This window comes from Microtus pennsylvanicus, chromosome 14, assembly GCF_037038515.1.
Source record: "Microtus pennsylvanicus isolate mMicPen1 chromosome 14, mMicPen1.hap1, whole genome shotgun sequence".
In the NCBI taxonomy this organism is placed as follows: domain Eukaryota; kingdom Metazoa; phylum Chordata; class Mammalia; order Rodentia; family Cricetidae; genus Microtus; species Microtus pennsylvanicus.
The window spans coordinates 17,130,429-17,157,468 of record NC_134592.1 but is presented as its reverse complement, the minus strand read 5'-3'; the positions used below and the strand labels follow the sequence as shown (position 1 = coordinate 17,157,468).

The following is a 27,040-nucleotide window of genomic DNA, read 5'->3' as shown; positions in this document are numbered from 1 at the left end:
TTTATAGGAGTTATAAGACCATCAGAAAACATAGATGTTTTCATTACAATTGATAACAGTAACAAAATTACAGTTATGAAGTAGCAACAAAAATAATGATATGGTTGAGAATCACCACAGCATGAAGCACTGTATTAAAGGGTCGCTGAGAACCACTGGCACCATAGGAACATGGGAATTATAAACACACTCTGCTGTGTCCAGGTTTACAAGTAAAAAACTGGGGATTCAAACTCAGGCCATCCCGCTTTCGCAGCCACCCCTTTGCCCACTGAGCCGTCTCCCCAGCCCCTAAGCATGCTGCTAAATGCTATGCATTTGTCCGTGACTCACGCTGCAAAAATGGCATGCATCCAGAAATGTGCACATTCAGCTGCTGCTCCAGGATTCCGATTCGGGCAGACACACACTTCGAAAACAGTGCTTCTCGTAAAGAGAAGCTGAAATGCTTCTCGCAGAGAGATGGGAGTACTCAACCACAGAAACCCTCCGGGCTGGAAGCCAGGCATGACGGTGCACAGCCAATATGCCAGCACTCCAAAGGCTGGGGCAGAAGGAGCATGAGTTCGAGGTTAGCCTGGGCTACAGCGGAGTAAACCTTGCTGCAAAACATACACACACAAATATACTTTTAAAAAGATCTAAGCTTTGTTCTTTGTATTTAAGGCTAAAGGGACTATGAAATGGAAACATACTTCATTTCTTTCTTTCCCTTAGGGCTAGGTATCTCTACCTAAACCCCAGACGAGTACAGGTCATTCAGCTTGCCTAAAGAGGCGTAGCTTTTCCCCTTGCTAACAAAGACCCTGGAGCAAACACATGCTGATACTTTGATTTTGTTTGTGTGTGTGTGTGTGTGTGTGTGTGTGTTCATATGTGTGCAGGCGAGTAAGATAACAACTTTAGCAAGATCACTTCTCCCTTTGCTTGGGTTTCTTGAAAAAACTCAAGTCTTGGCTTGCAGAGCAAGCATCTTTACCAGCTGAGCCATCTTGCCAGGCCACGGTTTTGGATGTCTTTGGAACAGAGTTTTATGTGTTTCACTCTGGCCTCAAATGGAGCTCGCTGTGTTCACGGATGACCCTGAATTCCTGACCCTCCCGCATCTTCCTTCTGGATGCTGGGTTTCTATTGCCCTCAAGACGCTAGCGAATGTTCCGAGGAACCATTTCCTACCTCTACTGAAAATACACACTGGGCTCCTGGCAAATCCCTTTCTGTTTTTTTAGTAAGTCAAACCTGATGCTCCAGCTGTCAGATCTCGAAGTGTCCGCGACTGGCCAGGCAGAGACCAAAGGAAAAAGGCTTAGCTGCCATCTAAACACAGTGAACTTGGATGGGAAACAAAGCGGCTCCAGCGGCAAACACTTGCAGGACCGCCATGAATTTTCAGGAGCGAACCCGTGCTTGGCAAGGAATGAGATGAAAACTTCTCCCCACCCGGTGGCCCACGTTCTCTTGAGCTTCCGTAGTTTAGGTTGGCTCCTGGGAAAGGCTGGCCATCGCCCATGCGTCAGGGAAGACACATGCATGTGAGGGCCAGGCACTGGCCTGTGCTCAACACAAGACATCTGATGGGATAAGACCATGCCTGGCATTGCTTCTGGGCTGTCTGGCTTTGATAATTTAATCTCCTGACAGCCCAGGGAGGTGCTGGGATTATACGTTTATTTGATAAATGATGAGATGGAGACACAGATATGCAGAGTGAAGGAGGAGGGTGTGGTGGTGATGGGACAGAAGGCAGTTGAGGAAGACACCAGAAGTGACCTCTGGTCTCCACACAACATGTACACATGTGTGTGTGCACCCCCCCCCACATATATGCAAATACACATACAACACACAGTTAGCAAAAGAAGCCTACAAGTCACAAGGGCTACTTTCTAAATCTGACCTTCACAAACTTTAAGTGCGTAGTTGTAAAGGAAATGTTTCGGTTCGTTTGGGGCTTCAGAGTCCTCAGAAGACAACTGGAGGCACTGCCGGTCTCCATCCTCACTGAGGTGTGTGTGTATGTGTGTGTGTGTGTGTGTGTGTACTCGTGTGTCCATGTGGTCAGGAGGTCGTGCACACACTCACAAGCGCATGGAGCCCGAAGGCATTGTCAAGTGTCTTCCTCTACTTCCCTCCACCTTGTTTCCTGAGACAAGGTCTCTCGCTGTATCTGGCGCTTGTTCATTTGGATAGACTGGCTAACCAGCACACCACTGAGACCTGCGTCCCAGCTCCGGGACCACAATCGTGTGCCACCGTGCCTGGCTTTTTACTTAGGTGCTGGGGATCGGAACTCAGGTCCTTGTGCTTGTGTTGCTAATATTTTACCTACCAGTCATCTCCCAGCTCCTCGGTGAATTTTATTGTTAGGATCAAGTACTTGGAAGGCACTTCCTAATGACACGCTGAGGTTATGGAATGAGGAAGGAAATGAGATTGAGTAAAGCAGCAGAATTGATGTTGGAGTTGGGTTCTAATGTCGTGAGGAGCCTGGACCTGCAGGAAGGAAGCGGTGTCCCATTTGCATCATGACATTACAGAAAAGCTTGAATTGCATTAAACATGGAACACGCACACTCAGACACAGAACTAGTCGATTCAGTGGTAGGGCTATCTGGGTATTCACAATAATGTCACGGCTCTAGCTACAGCTCTTTTCAAGGTTTTCCTCTCGAGGCTATTTTATACTTAGCATGTAAAGTGTAGCATGGTAAATTGGCTGGACCAGATCCATGCCTTGAACCCACAGCCCAAACTCATTTTTTTTTAACGTGGGGCGTCTTGAGAGTCGTTCATTCTAATTCAGTGGTTCTCGACCTTCTTAATGCTGTTACCCTTTAATATAGTTCCTCATATTGTGGTGACCCCAACCACAAAATTATCTTTGTTGCTACATCATAACTGTAATTTTGCTACTGTTATAAATCGTAATGTAAATATTTTTGGAGATAGGGATTTGTTGGAGGAAGGGTTCGCAATCCACAGGTTGGACCAGTCTAGACTACATTCGCCAACTCCTGCGTGCAAGTTGATAGCCTAAATCACATGTTCTTTCCTTAGAGTCTTAACTAGAGTCTGGTTCCTTAGAAGCATGTGGATCCCCTACATGTTGAGAAGAGTGGCGGGCTGCGTTCCTGCCGCCCCGGCTCACGGCTGCCTGGCTAGCTTATGCCCCGAAATACTTACACGGAAACTGTATTCTTTTGAAAACTGCCTGGCCCAATGGCTAGCTCTTACATATTGATCTAACCCATTTCTAATAATCTGTGTAGCCCGAGAGCTGGCTTACCAGAGAAGATCTTAACCTGCGGCTGTCTGGAGTGGGAGAATCATGGCGACTCTCTTAGAAATGGGTTAGATCAATATGTAAGAGCTATCCAATAAGAGGCTGGAACTAATGGGCCAGGCAGTGTTTAAAAGAATACAGTTTCCGTGTTATCATTTCGGGTAAAGCTAGCCATGCGGGCGGCCGGGTGCCGGGGACGCAGCCCCGCCGCTCTAATTACAACACCTACATGGAAATCCAGGCTTCTTACAGAATTGACCAGAGTGATCATGATATGGGAAGCTGTTTTTAAGATTTATTTATTAGTTTATGCATGTGTATTGCCCACATGAGTTTATGTGCCCCACATGTATATATACAGGAACCCACAGATATCAGAAGAGGGCATCAGATCCTTTGGATCTACAATGATAGATGATCGTGATCCACCATGTGGGTGCTGGAAACTGCAGTACTGACTGCTGAGTTGTCTCCCCAGCCCCAGGAGTTGCCTTTATAAAATCAAAAGGACAGGAAGGAGGAAGCTGCATATGAGAGCAGCTGCAGGCTGTGTGGCTGCTGCAGACTGTTCTTTGTTCTCGAGAGTAAGTTGTGAAGTGCGTAGCCTGGGAGAGAGGATGGGCGTTGGCAGTGCCTGGTGTGAGCTGGGAGTTTCACCGGAGAGTTCACCGGCACACTCAGGAAACAGGCCTCTCTCCTCACGTCATAAAGGCCTAGCTAGGCCTTACTCACTTCTTGCAAAGTTTACCCTGCCTTAAACTTTTCGGTGCAGAGATAAAGAGAAGGGCGCTCACAGTCACAGAGAGTCAACTGGATACTGACTCCGAGCAAGAGGCCTTTTCTAATTGTACTTTCTACTTCCTCTTGGTATAGACCGCATGTCCCTGAGACACAACTGTGACCCCACTTCATAGACTGGGAGATGAGGAAGGATTGGGAAATAACTGACAGAGTCGCTCAGTCCATAAATGGGAAAGAGGGGTTGAGATCCCTCAAGACTGCTGACTATACAATCCACATGCAGGGAGCCAGGGTGGGATCTGGCCCAGCCCCTGAGGATTACCTTGTACTGTGTATCACGCATCAGGCAGCCAGGCGTTGTCACCTACTCTGAAGCTTGAGTGTGTCCTGTGATGCATGAAGTGTCCCGTGCACAGAGATGCTGACGAGTGTAGGGTCTAAACTGGGGCCTCATTTGTACCTGCTCCAGGGGACTAAGGATGGAAGTCAAACCTGGGAGAGGTAGACAGGCAGCCACTGAGCATCCTGTAACAGCAATGCTTTATTTCTCATACCCTCGTCCCTAACAGGTATCGTCATCGGCCATACACGAGAGCTCTTTCGGCGCTAGAAGCATTTCCTCCCGGAACTGCCGCAAAGCCCCTTTGAGACAGGTGTTATTATTCTCCCCCTTTTATCGATGAGAAAGCCAAGGACCATGGAAGCTGAGGTCGCAGCAGGCAGCTTGTCCCTGTGAGGTATACTCTTTCATCTCTCTGAAAAGTTGCCCATCCATCTTGAATGACTAGCCAATGGATGAGTCGGGATTTGAACTCTCTGTCTGACTCCAGACTGTGAGCTAGGTACTTTGTTTCAAAGCCAACTTGAGGAGAATCTTCCAGTGAGTGATTTGGCCTTGAGTCTCTTGCCCTGAAGAGAAGTCCTATTCCCAGGAAAGCTTGTGGTCCTCTTATCGGAATAAGCACATAAGGTCCTTCCTTGCACACCTGTGCATACTGGCATCACGGCCCCTCTTCCTCACTTCCCACTTCTTCCCTGAACAAGCCGCTTCGCTTGAGTTCCTCTAGGGAGTGGGAGTCTTCTGGACCTCTGCCACATCAGCCATGGGCTGATGCAGAGGGTGTGAGCCTCTCCACGCTTAAGAACACAGACAGCAAAGCCCGAACCTTGAACTGGAAAGGCCCATGAGAGCAATCACAGGTATGACAGCTGCGGCAGGAGAAGGTGGCTGTGGGGAAGTGGATTGCCCCCCCTCGTTTTTATGTTCCGTTTTTAGCTGTGTTTTTTCAGAGCAAGTAGGTGCCATGGTGATAGGAGCCATAGAAATAGATGGAGTGCACCTCCCAGCACGGGGCTGCTGAGCTGTTCCCATGGAGATGCACCAGGGAAAGCCGGGGACTTGCCCCTGCAGCTGCCAGCTGCACACTGGGATTAGGCCCTGGAGGCTTCTTACTGTCTTTCTGGAGTTGTCCCAGGGCCCGAGAGTGCTCCATCCCTCCCAGAGAGAGCATCCTTGAGTCTTCCCAGGGAACCCATTTAAGGAACCTGGCTTTTCTTTAGCACGGCCATCTTGCTAGATAGTCACTTTAAAACAAATCTTACGAGACCTCCTCTTCCCACAGTTGTGACCGCGCGTCTAGGTCCTGCCTGGATATAGAACTGGCACTGGGTTCACGCTGGATAATAACAAATTTAGGGCGGGGACTGAGTACTGAACATTTGGTGCTCAGGGATACTCATAAAATGTAATGTCAGAAGATCCAAGCCAGGAAGCCAGGCGGGGCGGGAGTGATCCTACTTGAGACTGGAGCTTAAGTCTGTGAAGCCTCACTGGAGCACAGGGAGGCCTAGACTCGACTATTTTTGGACACAGCTTTAGTGGACTCGGAGAGCCTTTGGAACAATAGCCGGAGCCATGGCTTTGCTCTTATGTAACCGAATCTGCAAGGCTGTGGATGTGTGCACAGACCAACCTGGTCAGAGCGCTGCTCTCCTCTGTCTGGATTCTGCATACTCTTCCAAATGTAACCCATGGGTAAATACATCATTCGAACCTAACTGCCTTAGATTGACTGGACCGAGCATAAGAGGATTAAAGCGTGTTATTGTTGCTGTTCTATAATATCTATTTCTGTTAGAAGACACTACTATCTGTATATTCTGAACATTTTCTTTCATATGTCAGTGCTATCGGGTGGCACACTTCTTCAGGGGCAGTGCTAAAGCCATCCCGGACTAAGGTATGGTTCTAAGACTAAGTGCTAACCAGGTGAAATTCATTTTACTTTCAGTTAAAGAAGCACGTACATGCCCCTAACAAAAGAGGTGTTTTTTTTTAAATTAGTAACATAGTCAATTTCATGAGCAGTTGCATAAATAGTTAGAAACTGTGAAAATTATAGTACTGGGAGATGCTAAGGGAACATCTGTCCTGGCACGCGTGGCATCTCGCTCCTTGTCACTGAAGCCCTGTCCTAGCAATGGGGGTGTTTGAAGCTTCCAACCCCTCCAGTCTAGGAGTGATGTGTATGGTAGCCTTGGCTTGTAGGTCATACCATTAAAGTAGGCAGTGCAAAGCTAGCTAGACATCATTAAAGTAACCAACCGTCTGGCTTAACTTAGGACTCACCTAAGGGACCATGTGACTTGGCACTGACCACTGGCAGCATCTGCACTCAGACACCATGCGGATTCCTGGGTCTTATTTCGTGGTTACAGGAATGTGTTCTGATGGAGCCATTACAGAAACTCCATATTAAATAAGTAAACACGCGTGCTCTAGTTTCACAGGCCAAGCCAGCTCTGAAGCAGAAGGATGCTTTTCTTGCCCAGAGCAGTCCTGCCTTGGAGCTTTGCCCCTCGGTCGGGTTACTCTACTTGGCTAGGCGGCTCACGGCCCATCCACTGTGAAGGACCTGCTCCCCGATGTCCTGGGACTCTCAGCACGGGCATTCACTGTCATGTTGGCAGACAGTTACGACCAGGTTTTCAGAGTCATGCAGTGAAGGTCTGGCCACACCAAACCTCCACACAAAACCTTCCTTTCCCAAGAAAGGTTTGGGAGAGGAACCCCACGGCTGATCAAGGCCCACAGGAGTCTGAAGAAATTCTCTACGGAACTTTTACATGAATGTCCAATATTAGCTGTCACAATTACCGTTTTTAAATATGCATTTTTAAATTTTAAGTTTTCACTTCCTTAGTAAAATATTTCTTGCATGAAATTGTACTGTTGTTTGACATTTTTATGTGCATAGAGCAGTGTCATTAAGTTATCACCACCATCTTTTCCCGAAACAATTTCTGTCTTCTCAACCTGACACTCCAAACACTAACTGCCCGCTGTCTCCACTGCCAGCCCCTGGCAGCTCCCACTCTCTGCTGTGTCTGTGAACTCGACTGATCAGGGTCCCTCGTGTGAGTGGACTCTCACAACATCTGTCTTTCTGTGTCTGGCTTGCTTCAGTTAAGATAATGCCTTCAGGCGTTGTCTGCTAGAGCGTGTGCCATGGAGGATGAGAGCTACCCCACTGTTTACATACTCCACGTTTTGTTTACTCACAATTTAATTTTACCATGGTTTATTTCTTCTCATTTTGTTAAGATTTTGAAAGAGTCACAAAATGACAAAAAGTCTAAGAACGGCAACCTCAGAATCCCTGGGTTATTTCACAGCATTCCCCAATCTTCAATGAATTATTTAATATCTTTATGATCTACAGTTTCCTCTGTTAGTGAGTTATAAACCGGTCCTATCATTATTTCTATTTTTATTACATTTGATTGATTGATTGATCGATCGATTGATTGATTGATTTGTGTGCACGGTGTATGTGCAGAGGTCAGAGTTGGTGCTCTTATTCTACCGTGTTGGTCCTGGGGTTCAAGATCGGATTGTCAGGCTTGGAGGAAAGTGTCCTTGCCTGCTGAGCCGTATCTCTAGCCCACACTCCCATCATTATTTAAAACGTTTATTTATTATATGTGTGTGGGTGTTTTATGTCTGTGCACCACAAGTGGACCTGGTGCCTGTGGAAGTCAAAAAGAGTGGGACAGGTCACCTGGGAAGTGGAGTGACAGACAGCTCTAAGTGTGAGCTGGAAATCGAACCCAGGTCCTCAAAAAGAGCAGCCAGGGCTCTTGAGTGCAAAGCCATCTCTCCAGGCCCACTATTCACTGTTTTAAGGCTCCCCCTTCCCTCAATGTGACCAGCGAGAGTTCACCCTGTGTTCCTTCTGAAGGTCTCATTATTCTTTGAACACACTTTTGCTTTCTGGAAAGAAATATTTCAGGATCATGCTACAGTTTCCTTGCCCCCAGCAATCACAACGACAGATTGCATTTCTTAAACTTTCATTTCAATGATTTTAGTATGATTTCCTGGCTTTCTTTTCCCATTGTGGGATAAATAGCTTGACAAAAGTCACGGAAGGGAGGAAGGGTTTATATCAGTCCGTGCCAGTGGCGACTCAAGGAGCTTGAAGCATCTGTCACATCACATCTGCAGACAGCAACAGGGCACAGTGAACCCAAGGGTTCAGCTGCTTTCTCTGTGTTATACAGTCCAAGACCCACTGACCAGAGAATGGTCCTGCCCACAATTAAAATGAGTCTTTCTACATCAGTTAACACAATCAAGAGACAGACATTCTTAGGGACTATCCTTAACCTAGATAGCCCTGACAGGTGTGCCCAGAGGCTTGTCTCATGGATAATTCTAGATTCTATCAAGCTGACAACACCAACCATTATAAATAAAACATACATTGAATAAACTTTCCCGTTTTGCCATGTTTATATGTATAAAGCTGTGTCATTAAGCACCTCTACTTGGTTTTGTGCCACATGTGGACCTGGTGCCTAGAGAAACCAGAAAAGGATGTCAAATCCTCCGGGAATTAGAGCTATAGACTGTTGTGACCACCATGTGGGTGCTGGACATTAAACCTGAATCCTCTAGAAGAGGCCATCCTTTCTCAGCATGAATTTTCCCCAAGGAATCTCAATTCATTTTAACAGTAAAAGGTGTCCTCAGTCCAACAATCTGTACATCATCAGACGGACTCATTCCTCCTGCGAGGTACTGCCTGCTCCCAGGCAGAGTTAAGAGATACGCACTCCACACACACAGACCTACATTCTTGAAAATCTAGTTCTGCTAAGCACTAATCTAATTCCAGCATTTGAGAGGCAGAGGCAGGCAGATCTCTGTGAGTTTGAGGCCAGCCTGATCTACATATTGAGTTCTAAGCTAGCCAGGGCTATAGAAATGAGTGCCGGTCACAAAGTAAACATTCAATTCTAGGCAGCGATGCCCACTATGCCTAGGAATGAGTATCTCCTGATGCAATTCAGAAGTTCCAGAATTTGTTAGTGTTTTCCTTGCCATGTTGTACCTCCCTGAAGAGAAAGTTCTTGGGATTCTAACATGTTGAATTTTTAGATATAACCAAAATCTCCCCTCGCCGTCATCTCCTTCTACACAGAGCAGCCCTTTCAGGCTGTTTGGACTCTCACCCTTGCAGGCCAGGTCTGGGCAGCACTCATCACCACCATAGGAGCGCATTCTCACTCCCATGGAGCTGAGACACGGCAGCCTAGGGGCTCTGACACCCTGCTTTGGGCCACTATGACTCTCTGTGCCCTGCTCTGACTTGTGGCTCCTACCTCTCTTTGCTCCACCCAAAGGCTTTAGGACTGAATCCTTTATCAAAGGGAAGGTGAAGGAACCACTGTTCCTCTTGATGGGAAATATTCATTTGTTAACAATTCTTTTCATATTGGGAGCACTTGAAGCTGACCTAGCTTTGACAATAAACAAATGCTAATTCTGACTGCCAGCATTTACCCCCTCTTTTGTCTCTGTTATTGTCATGACATATGTAATGAAATGTTTGTACAGTTAGGATGCCTTCTTCCTTACAGCAACATTTATTTTGCAAATTTGCAGTTGTATTTAGGCTACCACCAGCAACTCTCTTGGCAAACACTGAGCAACTCCCACCACAGAAATTAATGAGTAGAGACAAGGTCTGAACACCTACTCGTTCTGTTCTCTCACTAGCACGTGGAGGGACTCTGGGGAACTGGTCCAGGGGACAGCTATGGAAACCAGAAATGGCGTTTTGTAACACTGCAAACTCTGAGTTCTTGTAAACAAGTCTTCTAGGTTAGCTTGAGCATCCAGGAAACAGACTGTATGTTCCAGTTTTTGTGTGGGACCCTCGAGGTCCCAGATCCAGTCCTACATCAATATAAGAGTCCTCCCTCTGTGTTTGTTGCTGACAGAGCAGAATGAGGTGGTATGGGAAAAGAGCATGCAATGTCCCAGTGAAGCCTTGCTGTACTGTGTAGTTCTTGACCTCCGTGAACCACTGGTTTCTCTGTGAAACACGTGCTGCCGTGAGCTGCTCAGCCCCATGGCGTATCACCTGCCTCTCTGGCTGCCTCCTCTCAGGGGTCCTAGTGAATGATGCTTTCGGCACCCATCCCCCTTGTAAGTGCCACCTGTGTGCTGGGTACTGTTGCTGGTGCCCCTGCTCTTACCACCCCCTCCCTGTGTCACGTACGAATGCACAGAAAATCGGGTCCCTCCCTGAGTTTCCCTACCACTGTCGCTTCTGTCCAGACTGAGAAGGTCTTTCATTTTTACTCAAGCAACCCACACTCCTCAGTTTGGACTCCGCTTCTTTTCCAGCTCCCGTCCATGTAGCCTAGAAATGCTAAGCACATTATATTTCAGCCAACTGTTTACTTTTTTCCTCTCCACAGGAGACAGGCATGATGGTAATTATGTGTTTAATGTCTGTCTCCTGGGATGGTGAATCCCTAAGGGCGTAGGTTGTGGCTGTCGTATTACCACAGTGTCTCCAGCACATAGAGTAAGGAATGGAGACAATGCTTCTACAAGGCTAAATGGGAACCAGGCCAGGAAGTGACCCAAGAAGTACACATGCACTAACTCATTAGGCCTGAGCACAGCTATGAGGATCATACTATTGGTAGTCTGTGACCTGGAGGTAAAACAGACACGGAGAGGTCAGTGATTCCCCCATAAGTGTGCAGCTAGGTTGAGAATCCAACTTGCTCTCAGTTGGATGATGGATGGATGGATGGATGGATGGATGGATGATGGATGGATAGATGGATGGATAGTTGATGGATAGATGGATACATGGATGGATGATGACGATGGATGGATGGATGGATGATGATGGATGGACAGATTATGGATGGATGGATGGATGGATGGATGGATGGATGGATGGATGGATTGATGGATACATGGATACATGAATGGATGGGTGACGATGGATGGATGGATGGATGGATGGATGGATGGTTGGACGATGGATGATAGATGGATGAATGAGTGGGTGGGTGAATGGATGAATAGATGAACGAGTGTTTGAGCAGATGGGTGCATAAGCAGGTGGATGATAGATGTATTGATGAATGAATGGGTAGATGTATGGATAGATGGGTAGATGTGAATTTCAGAATTCCAGGACTGCCAGGACTGTTACACAGAGGAACCCTGCCGAGAGAGAGAGAGAGAGAGAGAGAGAGAGAGAGAGAGAGAGAGAGAGAGAGAGAGGAATGTGAGACTTTTGGATGAGAAGAAAAGGCCCTCTTGAGAGTCTCTGGCTCCCTGGAGTTGGCTGAGGAGGGGGGCTTAAGAGTGGATGGAGGCCAGAACAGACATAAGGATGCATGGAAACACGTCACCCTCTCCACATGTAGGACTCCTGCTTTAAGCTCCTTTCCCTGTCATCTCCGTGTCCACCCTCCCAGAGCTGGTCTGTATGGATTTAAATAGAGGTGGTGTGCTTGAACATAGAGAATCACCAGCCTTGTTTCCTTCATATGTTGGGAAAGTTGTCTCAGATGAGGCACAAAGAGATGCCTCGTTTTAGAACTCTCAAGACAGCTCAGAAGCTAAGGATGTTTGCTGTCATATCTAACAATGAGTCCAATCCATGTGTATGTACATGCATGCACAAATAAATAACAAATAAATGTAAAAAATTTTAAAGAGCTAGCTCATATAAAAAACTAGTTAAGTAATCTAGATTTCCTTTTCTGGATCTTGTTTGAATATGTGTCCTATGCTATTTAGTTGTGTGGTTGTTTGTTCTTTAAAGTTATTGAATTTTTTAAATGTTTTTTTTTGAGACAGGGTTCCTCTGTGTAGCCATGGCTTTCTTGTAACTTACTCTGTAGATCAGGCTGGCATCGAACTCATAAATCCATCTGCCTCTGCCTCCCAGTGTTGGGATTAAAGGCATGCGTTGCCATGACTAGCTGCTAATTAGTTTTAAATGTCAATTTGTCTACAATCAACTGGAAAGAGTCCCAGTTGGAGAGTTATTTAGATCAGACTGGTATGTGGGCATGTCTGTGGGGGTTGCCTTGATCTTTAATTGACCGAGTTCACTGTGGATGGAACCATTCCCTAAACTAGAACACAAACTGTATGAATGAAGAAAGCTATCTTAACAGCAAGTAGGCAACATAAGTGCATTCATATCTCTTGGCTCTTGACTGTGGATATGGTTGACCAGACATCTCAAGCTCCTGCCTCTGTGGTTTACCAGCAATAATGGACTATAACCTGAAATTATAAGCCCTTTTCTCTCCCTAAATTGCCTCTTGTCAGAGAATTTTATCACAGCAACAAAATAAAACTACATTACCCTCCAGAGTTGACAAACTGAGCATTTAATCTCCAGATTATGTGTTAATGGTATTTGAAGATAGGACCTTTCTGAAGTAATTAGGCACTGGTGGCTTCACAAGAAAAGAGAGACTTGAGCTAGCACACTTTCTCTGCCCCACCACATCTCTGCCCCACCACGTGTGTGACTGATACCCTCTGTCCTGTCCGAGGGCACCAGAAAAGTCCTCAGTAGATGCCAATGCAAGGTCCTGGGATTCCAGTCAAATAGACTTAGATTGCATTTACTTTGCTTTTTTTTTTTGAGAGAGAGAAAGAGAGAGAGAAAGAAAGAGAATATCTGACTTGCCTCAAACTTATTATGTAGCCCAATCTAGCCTTGGCAACTTTCCTGTCTCAGGCTCCTAAATGCTGAGACCAAAGATGCGTGCCAACATGCCTAACTACTAAACTTCTATTTCTTTAATAAGCTATTCAGAGTTTTAGGTATTTTGCTATAACAACGGAAAAAAAAGACGAGGACAAATGTACACATTATCTCCAACATAATCAGCCCTGGGTGTGTTCCATTAACTTAGTGGTCTCTAAATTATCTATAGGACAAACACCACTGCTACATACTCTGGGATTTTATTCGCTATCTGAAAATATTTTAGGATGCATCCCTAGAATTTAATTGCTTAAATTAAGCAAAGGACTGGCTCTGTGAAGGTGGAATTTCAGCCATGCACCATAGGGGTGGACCGGATATTTTTACTCTGGACTTTGGGTGTGTCAGACCCTGATGAGAGGACATTTGTCTTTGGGGCCCATTATTGGCATCATTGATGCCAGGGAATAATAGTACTTATGATTTGATGGTTTGTTCTTCTCTAAAGGGAAAAGGAGAGCTCTTGATAGGAAAGTGGCTTCTTGGAACTCAGCCCAGACTCACTGTTTTAATCTTGTCTCCTCTCACTTCTAAAGGAAGATACCGAGGAAGGAGATACCTTCCTCAGCAGTGGCACCCAGCTGTGAGTTCACCAAGGGTCATGGTGGAAAGCCAAAGGAGTTTTGTATTCAGTTCTCGAAGAAACATATAGACTCTGGCCCTGCAATCACATTGTGGTTAATAAGGGAATGGTTTGTGTTGTTGCTAAGATGCACAAATTTTTAGTACCATGGATGGATGGATGATGGATGGATGGATGGATGGATGGATGGATGGATGGATGATGGATGGATGGATGGATGATGGATGGATAGATGATTATACAGATTATACCCAATACATAGATTGGGTAGGTAGATACCATTAACTCATTAACTTAATCTGGTTTGTATTATATTATGTCTGTACCCATTAATTATGGGACTTTATGTAACTTCTTGGACCTCCCTTAGCCTCTGCTTCCTTGTCTACACTGAGTTTAACCTTTAGTACTTTTCTTGGAAGGTTATTACAATTAACCAATAGATGGAGCCTGGCACACCGTGGGTGCCCAGAAATGGTGGCAGCTGCTATCATTTGTTGTGAGTAGACAGTTTAAACTCTATTTAGGGAATAACCCAGAAGATAGGAAGTTAGATGCCAGATAGGACACTGTTTTTGTCCTTCCAACTGAGCAAGCACACACGGCACACACGCGGCTTGCTTTTCACGGGACAGGTTTCTACCTACCCATATTTATTTCTGTGTTGGGAGGTCAATTGAGGATCTTCTTATCTTTCTATTTACACAATAGATGAATAAGGAGAAGGAAGGCAGCATCCCCCAGGAGCCGGGCTAAGGCCTATCGGCTTTCACTGCCAGGTCTCATGGAGGTCTCACTTCAGTGGGGTTTGGTTCACAGTCTTTCATCCTCCAGCCTCGCGTGGACCTGAGACCAGAGACTCTGGCTGCCGTCTCCCACGCCATTGCAGAATACTTCTGCCTTTGGCCTTTACTCAGAGCCAGATGGAGGTGCTAAGTCCCCTGCAGGGCCTCTGGGAAGCTCAGACATCTAGGACTTCAGCTGCTGACTGGCGGCATGAGCCCATGTCTGACCTGCTGGCCCAGGAGACAAGTGCTGGTTCAACCTGCCAGAGCCTCAGCTTTGCCTTCCACTGGGGTTCAGAATCCAACCTCACCTGACCCTGTGGGCTCCCAACCCCAGCCGGGACTGACTGTTCTCTCCTCTGTGCCCTCTTTGTTTGCAGCTATTAAATCCAAGCACTCCAGTCGGTTTTAAATGCACCTCTCTTCTTCCTAGCTCGATCTTCTTCTTTTGTTTGTTTGGGATTCTATACAAGCGCAAATCTTTCCTAAATTAGACCTGAAGCTTACTTACATGGTTTTCTACCTAGGAGATTGGCTAGAGTTGAAAACACAAATTGGTGGTTTTGAATCCCACTGAGTGTATCTCTTTCGATAGAAATAGTTGTGGAAAATCAGGCTTGTCTAAACTCCTCACTCTAACGCTGCCCTCAAACCACGCGTTCTTCCCTTCTGCAACCAGCCAGTCATCCAGCAAACACTTGCTTTTGTGTTTTTATGCCAGGTACTTGGCCTATCTGAATAAAAAGAACGTGGGCCAGAGGTGGGTGCTGCTAGCTAACCCAGCTGAACACTCAGGGCCAAGTAAGAAATCAACTTATAAGGTTTCTTCTAGGCATAGTTTCCTACAGCTTTGAGGCTGTTTCTATTTTTAAAAATAATCTTTAAACTTCGTATGCAGTGTATGTGTCCATATGTATTCACACATGCTTGGGGGCTGTGTATGCCCATGGGTTCATCGAGGTTAGAGGCTGGGCATCTTCCTCAATCATTCTCCACCTTGTTTTCCTAGACAAGGTCTCTCACTGGACCTGGAGCTCACTGATTGGTTAGACTGACTTGAGCCCCAGGGTTCCTCCTCTCTCTACCTCCTGAGTGCTACACACACTTTCAAGCCCACTCTGGTGTGCACGGATCTTTGCGTGGGTGCTGGAGATCCAAACTCAGGTTCTCTTATTACACAACAAAGCACTTTACCAACTGAGTAATTGCTCAAGTCCCAAGTTGTTTTCTGTTTGGGTTTTTTTTTTTTTGGTTTTTCGAGACAGGGTTTCTCTGTGGTTTTGGTTCCTGTCCTGGAACTAGTTCTTGTAGACCAGGCTGGTCTCGAACTCACAGAGATCCGCCTGCCTCTGCTTCCCGAGTGCTGGGATTAAAGGCATGCGCCACCACTGCCCAGCTTCAAGTCCCAAGTTTTAAACTTTTCATTGTAATTTTAAAACATATTCTGTATTTAAATTTTACAACATATATTCTTTTACCAAAGCCCAAATAAATCACTGTAGAAGGAGTTATAAACAACAAAACACCAGGTCCCTACCTTCTAAGACCCCCGGTCTGAACATCAAAAGTCACAGCGACAGCTAGTGAATCTGGGGTTTCATTTGAGACTGTAAATGCCACTCCCGCGTTTATTCTGTCCAGGGAGAGAATTTGGGGATGTACTGCATACTTGGGTTGTCCTGGGTGCTCTGTAGCCTGCGGAAGGAGTCTAAAAAGTGTCTCTGTCTGCCAGGTACTAGGGAGAAAATTATATACAAAGTCAAGTAGAACATTAGGCTGCCATGGGTTCCGCTCCACAAGAGTAATTCAAAGAATGTTCTGAGAGCGAGGAGGCCTGTCCCAGCCTATTGGCTGCTCTGCAGAGACCAGGTTCTGGGCTGCTGCTGTGGAAGATGAGGCCCTGGGGGTGAGATAGGGTCGGGAGAAGAGCATGCAGAAGTCACAGGCATTAGTGAGCTCACTGGACACTGAGACCTGACAGGGAAGAACTTATCCTCAGCAGTGCCTGGCCATAGACAGCCCAGGGCAGAGCATCCTGCACCAACTCTGCACCTATAGGGAAACTACCTCTAACCTCTTCCTTCCTCCATTGTGCAGGTTCCCTGCAGCCCTTTGGGGACAGCATGGTGCCCTTCTCACTTCTCCTGAGGTCCCGTCTTCCCTCTGCCATAAGGCGTCTACCAAAGACAGCACACATCAGAAACACAGCCATCATGACTGAAGGTAAGCGGGACTAGACATTTGGCTGAGTGTTGGTTTGGTTTTATTAAGACAGGGTTTCATGTCACTAGCCCAGGCTGGATTCAGACCCATTACACAGTTGAGGATAACCTTGAAATTTTGATCCTCCTGACACCACTTCCTGAGTGCCGAGATTACAGGTGTACTACAGTGCCTGAGTATGTGTGTATATGTGTGTGCACTCATGTGTGTGTGCATATGTATGTATATGTATGTGTGTGCACATGCATACACACGTACATCCTGTCAGTCGGGAAAAAAGAGCAAACATGCTATTAGGTTAGGTATAGTCACTAACTTCCCAGAATGTTCTGACAGTTTGGACTAGTTTTGAGGTGTAGAAACCTCATGAGAGGATCTAGCGCTATCCAGTTCAGCTTGCTTACCAAACTCCATATGGAGAACTGCCCACAGACTCAGACCATAAAAACAATGTTTTTATGCTAGCATGGTGGCTCATGCATATAATTCCAGCATCTTGGACACTGAGTGGGAAGATTGCTGAGAATTTGAGGCTAGCCTTGGCTACATACTGAGACCCTAAATCAAAAAAAAAATAAAACTAAGAAGAAGAAGAAGAAGAAGAAGAAGAAGAAGAAGAAGAAGAAGAAGAAGAAGAAGAAGAAGAAGAAGAAGAAGAAGAGGAAAACTGTTTTTCCCCCTGGGAAAAGAGGCCCAGGCCATGGTGTCTTTTAACTGCCCTTGTTCCAGATCAACTTTCCCTACCCTATGATGGCCTTACTCTCTGTGTGGCACCTATTCTTCCACTGTCTCCTAGGCATGACAGCCAGTGCTCCCAAAGTCCCGAAACACACACGCACATGCATGCAGACATGTGATATGTCACTGATCTAAGTCCCACCAATATTTCACAGTACAAACCTTTAAGGCTTTAAGATATAGCTCAGTATGGTAGAGAACTTGCCTACTCTTCTCAAGGCCCTGGATTCTATCCCTCGCACCAAAAGAAAAAAGAACAAAAAGGTAGTCTATAGACTTCTCTGGTTATGGTGCAAACACCAAAGAAAAAGCCAGTAGTGTGTTTAATGTGCTTAAAACAAGAGTTCTTATTTAACAGATTGCTATGACAGGCTTGATTGTTATTTGTGGGTTAATCAGTACCTGTCATTGCATAGCAAAACACCCTAAGAGTAATGGCTTAGAGCTATAAATTTCACAAGTCACAAGCAGACGCTGGGCTTGGTGAAGCAGTTTCTCTGCCTGTACCATCTGGCTGGACCATCCAAGATGCCTTCTCCCTCACTCCGATGGCCGATGAGGTAACCGAACCAGAAAGCCTAAAATTCCTTTCTGTGGAGCCTCTGTCCGCTGGCTAGCTTCCATTGTTACCTTGAGAAGCCGAGAGTCACCTGGGAAGGGGGAAACCTTAACTGAGTAATTTTCTCAATCAGATTTCCTGTGGCTGCATCTATGGAGTATTTTCATGATGGCTAATTGTTTCAAGAGCCCCCAGCCCATGGTGAGCAGCTCCTTCCCTAGGTAGGTGGGTCTGGACTATAGGAGAAAATCAGCTGAGCACAAGGCCGGTGAACGGCATTTCTCCACAGCTTCTGTTTCTGTTCTTGGGTTCCTGCCCTGACTTTCCCCAAACAATGAATTGTAGCCTGAAAGTGTAAGCAAGTTAAACCCTTTCCTTCTCAAGCTGCTTTTGGTCATGGCGTTCGTCACAAGAGAAAGGCAAACTCGGACACTCCAACATGGTGGCCAGTCTTCTTTGGTTGGTAGCTCAGGACTCCAAGAGAAAGCAGTCCGCTAAGATATATATGCAAGCCATGACCCAAGACTGTCCACACCACAGACTAATGTCCTCTCAGCCAAAACAAGTCACATGGCCAAGGCCCAAGCCAATGAAGATGGTCTGTTGGTACATGAACAGCAGGAAGCAGAATTTATACAAAAGACTCCCAAGGTCTAGCAAAGCCATTGTACACCTTCAGCAAACAGGAGTCTCACCCCAGACAGTGACCGCATCCTGGACCCTCAAGGGGGCAGTGGGTCTGAACCCCCAGGGTGGACAGTGAGAGTGTGGGTCCCAGATTTGCTCCTCACTAGAGCCACACTGTGAGCAACCAATGTGACCTTCCCAGGCTTGTTTCCAAAATAAAAAAAAAAATGGGGACAGTCTCCTCCACGGGAGCCTTCTGGAGGGCTATGTGGGCTGCTAAGCTCCTTCCAAGCCAACTGCCGTCTGTAGGATGATCCATCAGGAGGTGCACGCTCCAAAAGCTGGAGGACTCCAGCCTAGGGCTCAGTGTTACAGGCTTCTAATCTGATTAACAGCACTGAAGGTTTGCTTCCCCCTCATTCTTGCTAAAAAATCGATTTTTGGTTAAAAGACTCAGAATTAATCACTGAGTCTCTCTCCACAAAGAGAAAGTGTCATGACCTTAAATGGAACCTGAGAACCCCAGGGATGTGTGAATCACACTGGGCTATGAGGCACCTTCACCTAGAAGTGTGGTCTGCCCACTGCCCTCTAAAGAGGGGCCGCGTGGCCTCTATTCCATATTGTACTGCTAATGGGGACAACTCAGGACTCTCCTATTCATCTCCCTCAGCTCCCGAAGTGCATTTAATTAAAAAGGAAACAAAGAGGCTTTGTGTCCCTAATGCCTCCCTGATTTATTGCATTAAAAATCCAATTTGTCCTCACAATAGGCTTCGGAGGGAAGAGGCCGTGGAGATACAGGAGGCCTTTAAGCTGGCTGCTTTACCGGCACCTCCCCACAGATGCAGGTCATTGTGGAGCCAAGTGTGGCCTGCTTGAAAAGTACACGGGCACCCTCTCCTTCTGGGCTACTGGGGTGCCCTCGGGAAGCCTGTTGGTGACTCAGGCAGACACTTTTGAGGTAATGAGTAGCTGCACTGCCTCACCGCTTGCTGGTCCTTGGTCCTGGGGTTTTCCCAGGAGATGGTCATGGTCTACTTCACCCCTCTTCTCTGAGGAAGTCTTGAACCCATCACACAAGGGTCCAGAGTCTGTGCTCCAGTGGACACAGCGCCATGATGAAGAGTTCACTAATCGCTTAGCACAGAGCAACCTGGAACACTGTAAGCACACGGTGAATGTCTGTCGATGGTGTCCCAGTGTTCTTGTAGACCAGAAATGTCCACAGGTTGACGGCGCACATCTGGCCATTAGGAAAACTGTTCCCAAAGTTCTTTCTCTAGTAGAGCACAGCTCTGACTGTAGCGTCGTCTCTGTCTTAATTGTTGTAGCAAAACATCTAATACAGTGTGTGTTGGTTACCTGTTTCATGGCTGTAACAAAATACGTAACAAAAGCAACAACCAATGGAAGGAAGGGTGTGCTCTGGCTCACAGACCCAGGTGACAGGACCATTAGGCACACGGTCACGTGGCATCAGCAATCAGGAAGTAGAGACTGATGGATGCCGCTGTTCAGCCCACTTTTTTTCAGTACAGAACCCCAGCCCATGGAATGGTGCCATCCTCGTTTAGGGTGAGTCTTCCCACCTCAGTTATTACCCGGTCCATACAGGCCAGATGATTGTTTCCATGGTGATTCTAAGTCCCATCAAGGTGATGCTCAAGGTTATTCAGCATAGTGGGTGGTTTATAAAAGAACGGATTTATAAAAGAAAGGTTACTGTTAGCTCATGGTTTGGGAAGCTGGAGAGTCCAAGAGCCTGGTTCTAGAATCGAGCAGGGGCCACATCCAGCTTTAACTCGTGGTGGAAAGCAGAAGGCAAGTGTTCCTGGTTCTAGAATCGAGCAGGGGCCACATCCAGCTTTAACTCGTGGTGGAAAGCAGAAGGCAAGTTGCTGTGTGTCGAAGGGCAAGCAGGAATGGCGGGGGCGTCTTGCAACAACTGTTTCTGTGGGACTGAGTCAGTTCCATGAGAATACAAACTCATAAGAAGACATTGACTCTTCCAAGAAGGTTGCAGCCATGACCCAAAAATGTCCCAGTAGGCTCCACCTCCCACTAACACACAGGACAGTGGTTCTTCACCTGTGAGTTACGACTCCTTTGGGCATATGCTGGATATCCTGCATATCAGAAATTTACATCACAGTTCATAGGAATTAGCAAAATTATAGTTAGGAAGCAGCGATGGAATAATTTTATGGTTGGGGGTCACCACAACATGAGGAGCTGTATTAAAGGAGTGAAGGGTTAGAGAGGTTGAGAACCATTGACGAGGAACCAAAGTTCCAACTCATGGACTTTTGGGGACCTGCCCAACCACAACCTTGGTTTTATAACTCTGAGAAGGGTGTCTCCAGAGAAGAGCATTGAAGTCATTCAGTCTTATCACCTGTAGATAGCCATGATTGTGCAGATATATTCCCTTTGAGTTCTTTCGTCAATTTTATAAAAAAGAGGCTATGTCAAGCATGCTATTTCAGCTGCCATTGTTCCTTTAACAACGATTTGATGTTGACAGATCACAACTGACAGAGGTCTCTTTGAGGTAGACATTGTTAGTGGCAGCTTCCAGGTGCGAAAACTGAGGCCAAGAGATGAAAAGCCACTTTACAGGGGTGACAGAGCTGGGGAGAAAGTCAAGACTCAAGATGAGTGTCATCTGCATACAAAATCAGAGAGCTTTTCCATGCCCAGGACGGTCGTTTGCTTCAGAGGAGCTCATGGTACGCAAACAGACTTTCCCCTACCTCCCCGTTGAGACCATGAGTCCACTCTTCAGTAATCAATCTGCAGACAGTCAACATCTGCCGAAGGTTAGCCAAAAGACGGCAACACAGGTGAGAGTCATGTCAGTCACCAGGGCAAGGCACATATGATGGTAAATCCTGGCTGTCAACTTGATGTATTTAGAATTACCATGGAAACCAAGCAGGTCTATGGAAGGTTCTCTAGATTAGCTCACTGAGGCAGGAAGATATTAGGGTGTCATTCCATGGACCCAGGACTGAGGAAAAATGGGAAAACTAGCTGAATACTAGAATCCTTTACTCTCCACCTCCTGAGTGTGGACACCACGTGACCAGCTGCCTCCTGGTACCATGCCCTCCCCATGCAATGGCCGTATGCCCTGAAACTGAACAAAATATTCCCTTTCTCCCTTTTTGTCACGCAATGAGACAAGTAACCAACAGAGCACATGGCAGCCGCAGTGTGACCGCCTTGACACAGCCACCGACACTGCAAAACTGAAAAAGATGGGCAGAGATGCCCACCAAGGGTGGCTGTACCACTCAGAAGAGCCACAGTGGGAAGTTGCTGGGCAGTGTCCAGCAAAGCTGACTGGGTTTTTCCACCGTAAGCCCAGGTGAATGTCAAATAGGAGAGCACATGTATCCTCTGTCATGTTCAGGGTGGGCCATCTGTGATATCCGGTTAAAAGTCCTTCCCCTTCTCGTTGTGTGAATTACCACACACCATACATAACACATGAACAGACTGCCATGACATGCAATATGGGTCAATCCCTAGATATTAGAGAAAGAATTAGAACTTAAAATATGTATGGTATGCGGTTCCGTCATGTGGGTCATGGGTTAGAAGTCAGGATAGTGGCACGGTGGATGGAGCAGCCAGGGTGTGGACTCTGAGGAGCTGATCATGCTGTCTCTCAATCTGGATGCTTGCTAGGTGGGTGTGTTTATCGTGCAAAAATATACTTTCTGTTTGTTTGTTTGTTTGTTTGTTGAGACAGGGTCTCACCATGTAGCCCAGGCAGACATCAAACCTGTGATCTCCTGCCTCAGCCTCCTGAGCGCTATGACTATAGGTGTGCTCCTCCACCATACACAACTGCGTTACACACTTAAGTACACTTTGCTGTGCATCTCAAACAAGAGTGTGCAAGCATCAACCAGGTGTGTCTTTATCCCATCTCTCACCCAACCCAGGACTCCAGCCAGCTAGTGTGGTGGTCCTACCCAGATCCCTAGCACCAGCCTTTGAAAGCTTCTGCCAGGCCAATTGTGGTCCTCTGCCCCTGCTGAGGCAGAGTGAGCCGGAGAAGGTGCTGCCCTGCCTGAGTGCTGTTCCAGACAGAAGGTAAGAACCCTATGCTACGGTCTATCTAAGTGTGGCAAGATGGTGCGGTTTGAGTCCTTTGTTAGAAGGTACACTGATCCAGCCTTAGGGACCACACAGGTTCTGGCATGTGCATCACATGACCACTGCTCAGGTACAAGTTGTCCTCTCCACCTTTCCTGCTCCAAACCCTGTCTGCCAACCCCACACCTGCCCCTATCCCAGGCCTGGAGAAACCCTGTGGGCAGGGTCTTGTTCCATTTCCTATTGTCGTGATAAAATATGCTGACGAAAGCAACTAAGAGTGGGGAGGGTTTGTTTTAGCTCATCGCTACCTGAGAAGCAGGGTGGCAGGGGCGTGAAGCAGTCAATTACATTATATCCAGAGTCAAGAGAAGAGAGCAATACTTTTTTTTTTTTTTTTTGAGATAAGGTCTCACTACCTTGGCTGGCTTAGAACTGGCTGTGTGGACCAGGTTGGCCTTGAACTCCTAGAGATCCACCAGCGTCTGCACGCCCCATCCCACATGCTGGGACTAAAGGTGTGTCCCACCAATCCTGGCCCAGGAGCAATAAACTAATGCACGCATGACTGTGCTTAGCTTTCTTCCTCTCTCCACTCTTGTGCGGCTCAGAATCCCCTTACCTAGGGAATGATGCCACCCACAGGAGACAGATCCTCCCACTTCAATCTCCCAGTGACATCCTTACAGGCCAACCTGAGACTCTCTTCCCACGTGATTCTAGATCGTGTCAAATTGACAATTAAAATTAACCATGACAGGCCCTGCCACCTGTCACTTTGTCATTCCCGCCAGAAAGCCCTTGCACAGGAACTGGAAGAAAAGAACAATGCTTGCATCACTAACCCCCAGGGGAAAATACCATTTGTCTTGCACAGACTCTTAGACAGCAGATGTCCCTTTTAGCTCCTGGCTGCTTATTCTCCACAGTTTCAGTTACCCACGGGTGACCAGTGTCTAAAAATACGGCATGGAAAATTTCAGGAATAAATAACTCGACGTTTTAAATAACTTTTATGACAGTATATCATTCCAATCACTGTGAATCTGATTTATAATGCAAACATCAGGTGTGGAAATACAAGGGAAAGAACACATAGAGGCTTAGCATCTATGGGCCTAGCTAGTGCCAGGTATTCACTAAGGATACTAGATGTATTTCCACACATAAGAGCATGGCAGAGCAAGCCTCATAGGTGGCCCTGGCAAGCTTGTCTCTATGTCTCTCCACCATGCCCTAGCTTCATTTGCAAGGCTAGCTGCGGCTCCACCTTCTCTGACCTAGACTGTTAGACCCTGTACCTGCTCTCCTGATCTTCCTCCCGCTCTCTCCTCCCCCCCCCCCGTGCCCCTCTTCTGCTCACCCACAAAAGTGGCCTTTTCTAAGTCTGCATCTGGTCACGTGATTATTTCAAAGCCTCCAAGGCCTGCTGTAGTTTGTGCCTCAGTGCCATCTCAAGACCGGTGGTGACCTGGCCCCAGCTCAGTTTCCCCTGGTACTCAGGACACCCCCAGCTTTCTCCCCAGACAGAAGGTTTGCCATTACATTCCATAGACTAGAGGATGAGACAGCCCCTTGAAAATGCTGCTAGGGCCTGAGCTGGTACTTCCTGTTTACCAGCTTGGAGCATCCTGGTACAGACCTGGTACACTCAGTGCCTCCACGCTTTGCACATTCGGCAACCTCTGCCTAGGTGTGCTTTCGTTCCTATCCCGTTTATAGACCCCTACTTACACCTCAAGACCCAACACCTCCCGCTTGGTGAGTTGTGTGCTTTCCAACACTATGAGAAAACACCCAAGACAAACATCGTGAAGGCAGAGCGGCTTGTTTCGGGCGGCTATTTGAGAGGCTTCAGTTCATGGTCGACCTATTGCTTGGGCCTGTGCAAGGCAGCACGACATAGTGATGGAGCAAAGCGGCTGGCGAAGACAGTGGGAAAGTAGAGTCCTGTTCCTCAAGGGGATGTCCCCAATGGCCGAACTTCCCCTCACTAGTCCTCACCTTCTCAGGGTCCAGACCTGCCACTACTACCGCAGGCTGGGTCATGCATGAGCCCATGGGCTTCTGGGGGACACTCGAGATCCAGACTAGCATAGTAGAAGAGGAAGCCTTCTCATCTTCCTGCATCCCTCCACTGTCTAGACACTTGCTGTTCTGTGTAGCAGGTATCTGAAGGTAGAGTCACACCCTGGCCATCCCACAACCCCACCCCTGGCACATGAGTGGAAAGGAAGAATAATCTGGGGTGAGCAGAGGTGAGGCTTGTACCACACGGGGCTTTCAACCTCACGGAGAGATCCTCTATGGAGAGAGGAGGCCTGACCCTGTGAACGCTGACCTGTGAGCTCTGAGAGGTTTCTTGAAGCCACCATGCTCTGTCTGGGTCTGCAAGCATTCTCTCCAGGGCAGAAAGGCCAGGATTTTATTCTTGTGGGTCTGACTGATCTCATGTTGTTGTTCGAGAAATTGAATGAGATGGGAGCCACGTCATTCAGTAAAAGGTCTGGTCATGCTTCAGGAATACCAGTCAAGCCCAAGGTGGAAACCAAGTCCCCTAGACACGTTAACCTCGGACATCCCCTCCACTGCCCTTTTAAAAAGTGCATCATTGGGGGACCAAAATAAAAGCCAGGGGCCTATGAGCATTGCTTTGTGTCCCCAGGACCATCTGCCCACAGTTTCAGAAATACGAGTTTGGCGTCCTCACAGGCATTCTGGCCTCACTGGAAGAGTTCTCAGAGCAGCTGAAGGACATGGTCACCTTCACCCTGGACTGTAGCTTCTCTATAGATGAGGCCTTGGAGCAGGCAGGGATTCCCAGAAGAGGCCCAGCAGGACCCAGCCACGCAGGAGCATACAAGGTAAGGCTGCACCTCGGGCAGAACGGCTTGAAAATGTGGATGGAGTTGTGTTTCCCTGTGGTAGAGAGAGCATTGGCACAGGAAGCTGAAGCCCTAAGGTTGGCCCCAGCTCAGTAGTTCTTCCAGGTGAAACCAGGAGCCTCTGACACAGCCTCTCACCCTTCCACCTCTGATAGGGCTGTGGCATCCAGTGTAGCTCTTTTTGATCAGTTTGTTACAGCCGAGTCAATCAAAGTCTTTTGGAGTGTGTGAGTGTGTATGTCTGTGCGCACACACACACACACACACATTCACACATGGGTGCACACACGGCTCTATGATGTGTTCACGCCAGAGGTCAACCTGTGTTCCTCACGGTCAATCCACCTTGTTTTCTGTCCAGTTGCAGTTATTTGGAGAAGGGAGGGTGTGGATAGCACGATGCATAAATGGCGGTTAGAGGCCAACTTATGGAAATCAATTCTCCTCTTCCACCACGTGGGTCTTAGGAACCAAATCAAGCCATTGACCCGAGTTCACTGGTTAAGGCTAGGCTGGCTGGCGAGAAAGCCCTAGAGACACTCTTGTGTCCATGTCGCCAGGTTCCTCTGCAATGACCAACCTCCAGGTCCCTGTGCAATGACCAGCCTCCAAGTCCTTGAGCAATGACCAACCTCCAGGTCCCTGTGCAATGACCAGCCTCCAGACCCCATGAGCAATGACCAGCCTCCAGGCCTCCTGTGCAATGACCAGCCTCCAGGGCTCTATGCAATGACCAGCCTCCAGGTCCCTGTGCAATGACCAGCCTCCAGGGCTCTATGCAATGATCAGCCTCCAGGTCCCTGAGCAATGACCAGCCTCCAGGCCTCCTGTGCAATGACCAGTCTCCAGACCCCCTGTATAATGACCAGTTTCCAGACCCCCTGTGTGATGACCAGCCTCCGGGGCCCTGTGCAATGACCAGCCTCCAGGTCCCTGTGCAATGGCCAGCCTCCAGGTCCCTCTGCAATGACCAGCCTCCAGGTCCCTCTGCGACCAGCCTCTAGGTCCCTCTGCAATGATCAGCCTCCAGGTCCCTCTGCAATGACCAGCCTCCAGGCCTCCCTACTCTCAGTGACTGGACATTTCATCTTGAGCACTGCTTATTACAATGCCCCCCCCCTCTGGCTCCTGTCAGAGAGGTCTGGATTGCATCAGGTCAGAAGCAAGATTGTCCACAGTCTGCTCTGCCCTTCTAGGAGCACTGGTGAAGGATGAGGAGAGAGTCCCAGCCACTGGCAGGTTATTTATTTGTAGCAGGTTAGAACTGGGATAGCCTCAAACTCATCAGCACAGCCCCTCATTTGAAATGAAGAAAACATGGCCTAGAGGTGAGAGACAGGGACTTGTCCAAGTCCTAGAGCCAACTGAAACCACGCTCTTGACTGGTATGATGACTGCT

At 47.4% G+C, this 27,040-nt stretch overlaps 1 protein-coding gene across 2 annotated transcripts in view; it reads left to right on the top strand.

Moving 5' to 3' along the window:
- Dglucy (D-glutamate cyclase) overlaps window positions 1–27,040 on the top strand; it is a 76,675-nt gene that overhangs the window by 13,394 nt on the left and 36,241 nt on the right. The window contains exons 1-4 of one of the 2 annotated variants that reach the window (XM_075948045.1): window positions 5,135–5,224; window positions 16,597–16,722; window positions 22,603–22,753; window positions 25,422–25,620. In XM_075948045.1, the coding sequence (XP_075804160.1) occupies window positions 5,209–5,224; window positions 16,597–16,722; window positions 22,603–22,753; window positions 25,422–25,620 (492 nt within the window). In that variant the 5' untranslated portion in view covers window positions 5,135–5,208. Of the gene's footprint in view, window positions 1–5,134; window positions 5,225–16,596; window positions 16,723–22,602; window positions 22,754–25,421; window positions 25,621–27,040 lie in introns of those variants that run through there. The other variant, XM_075948047.1, reaches the window with a different exon arrangement.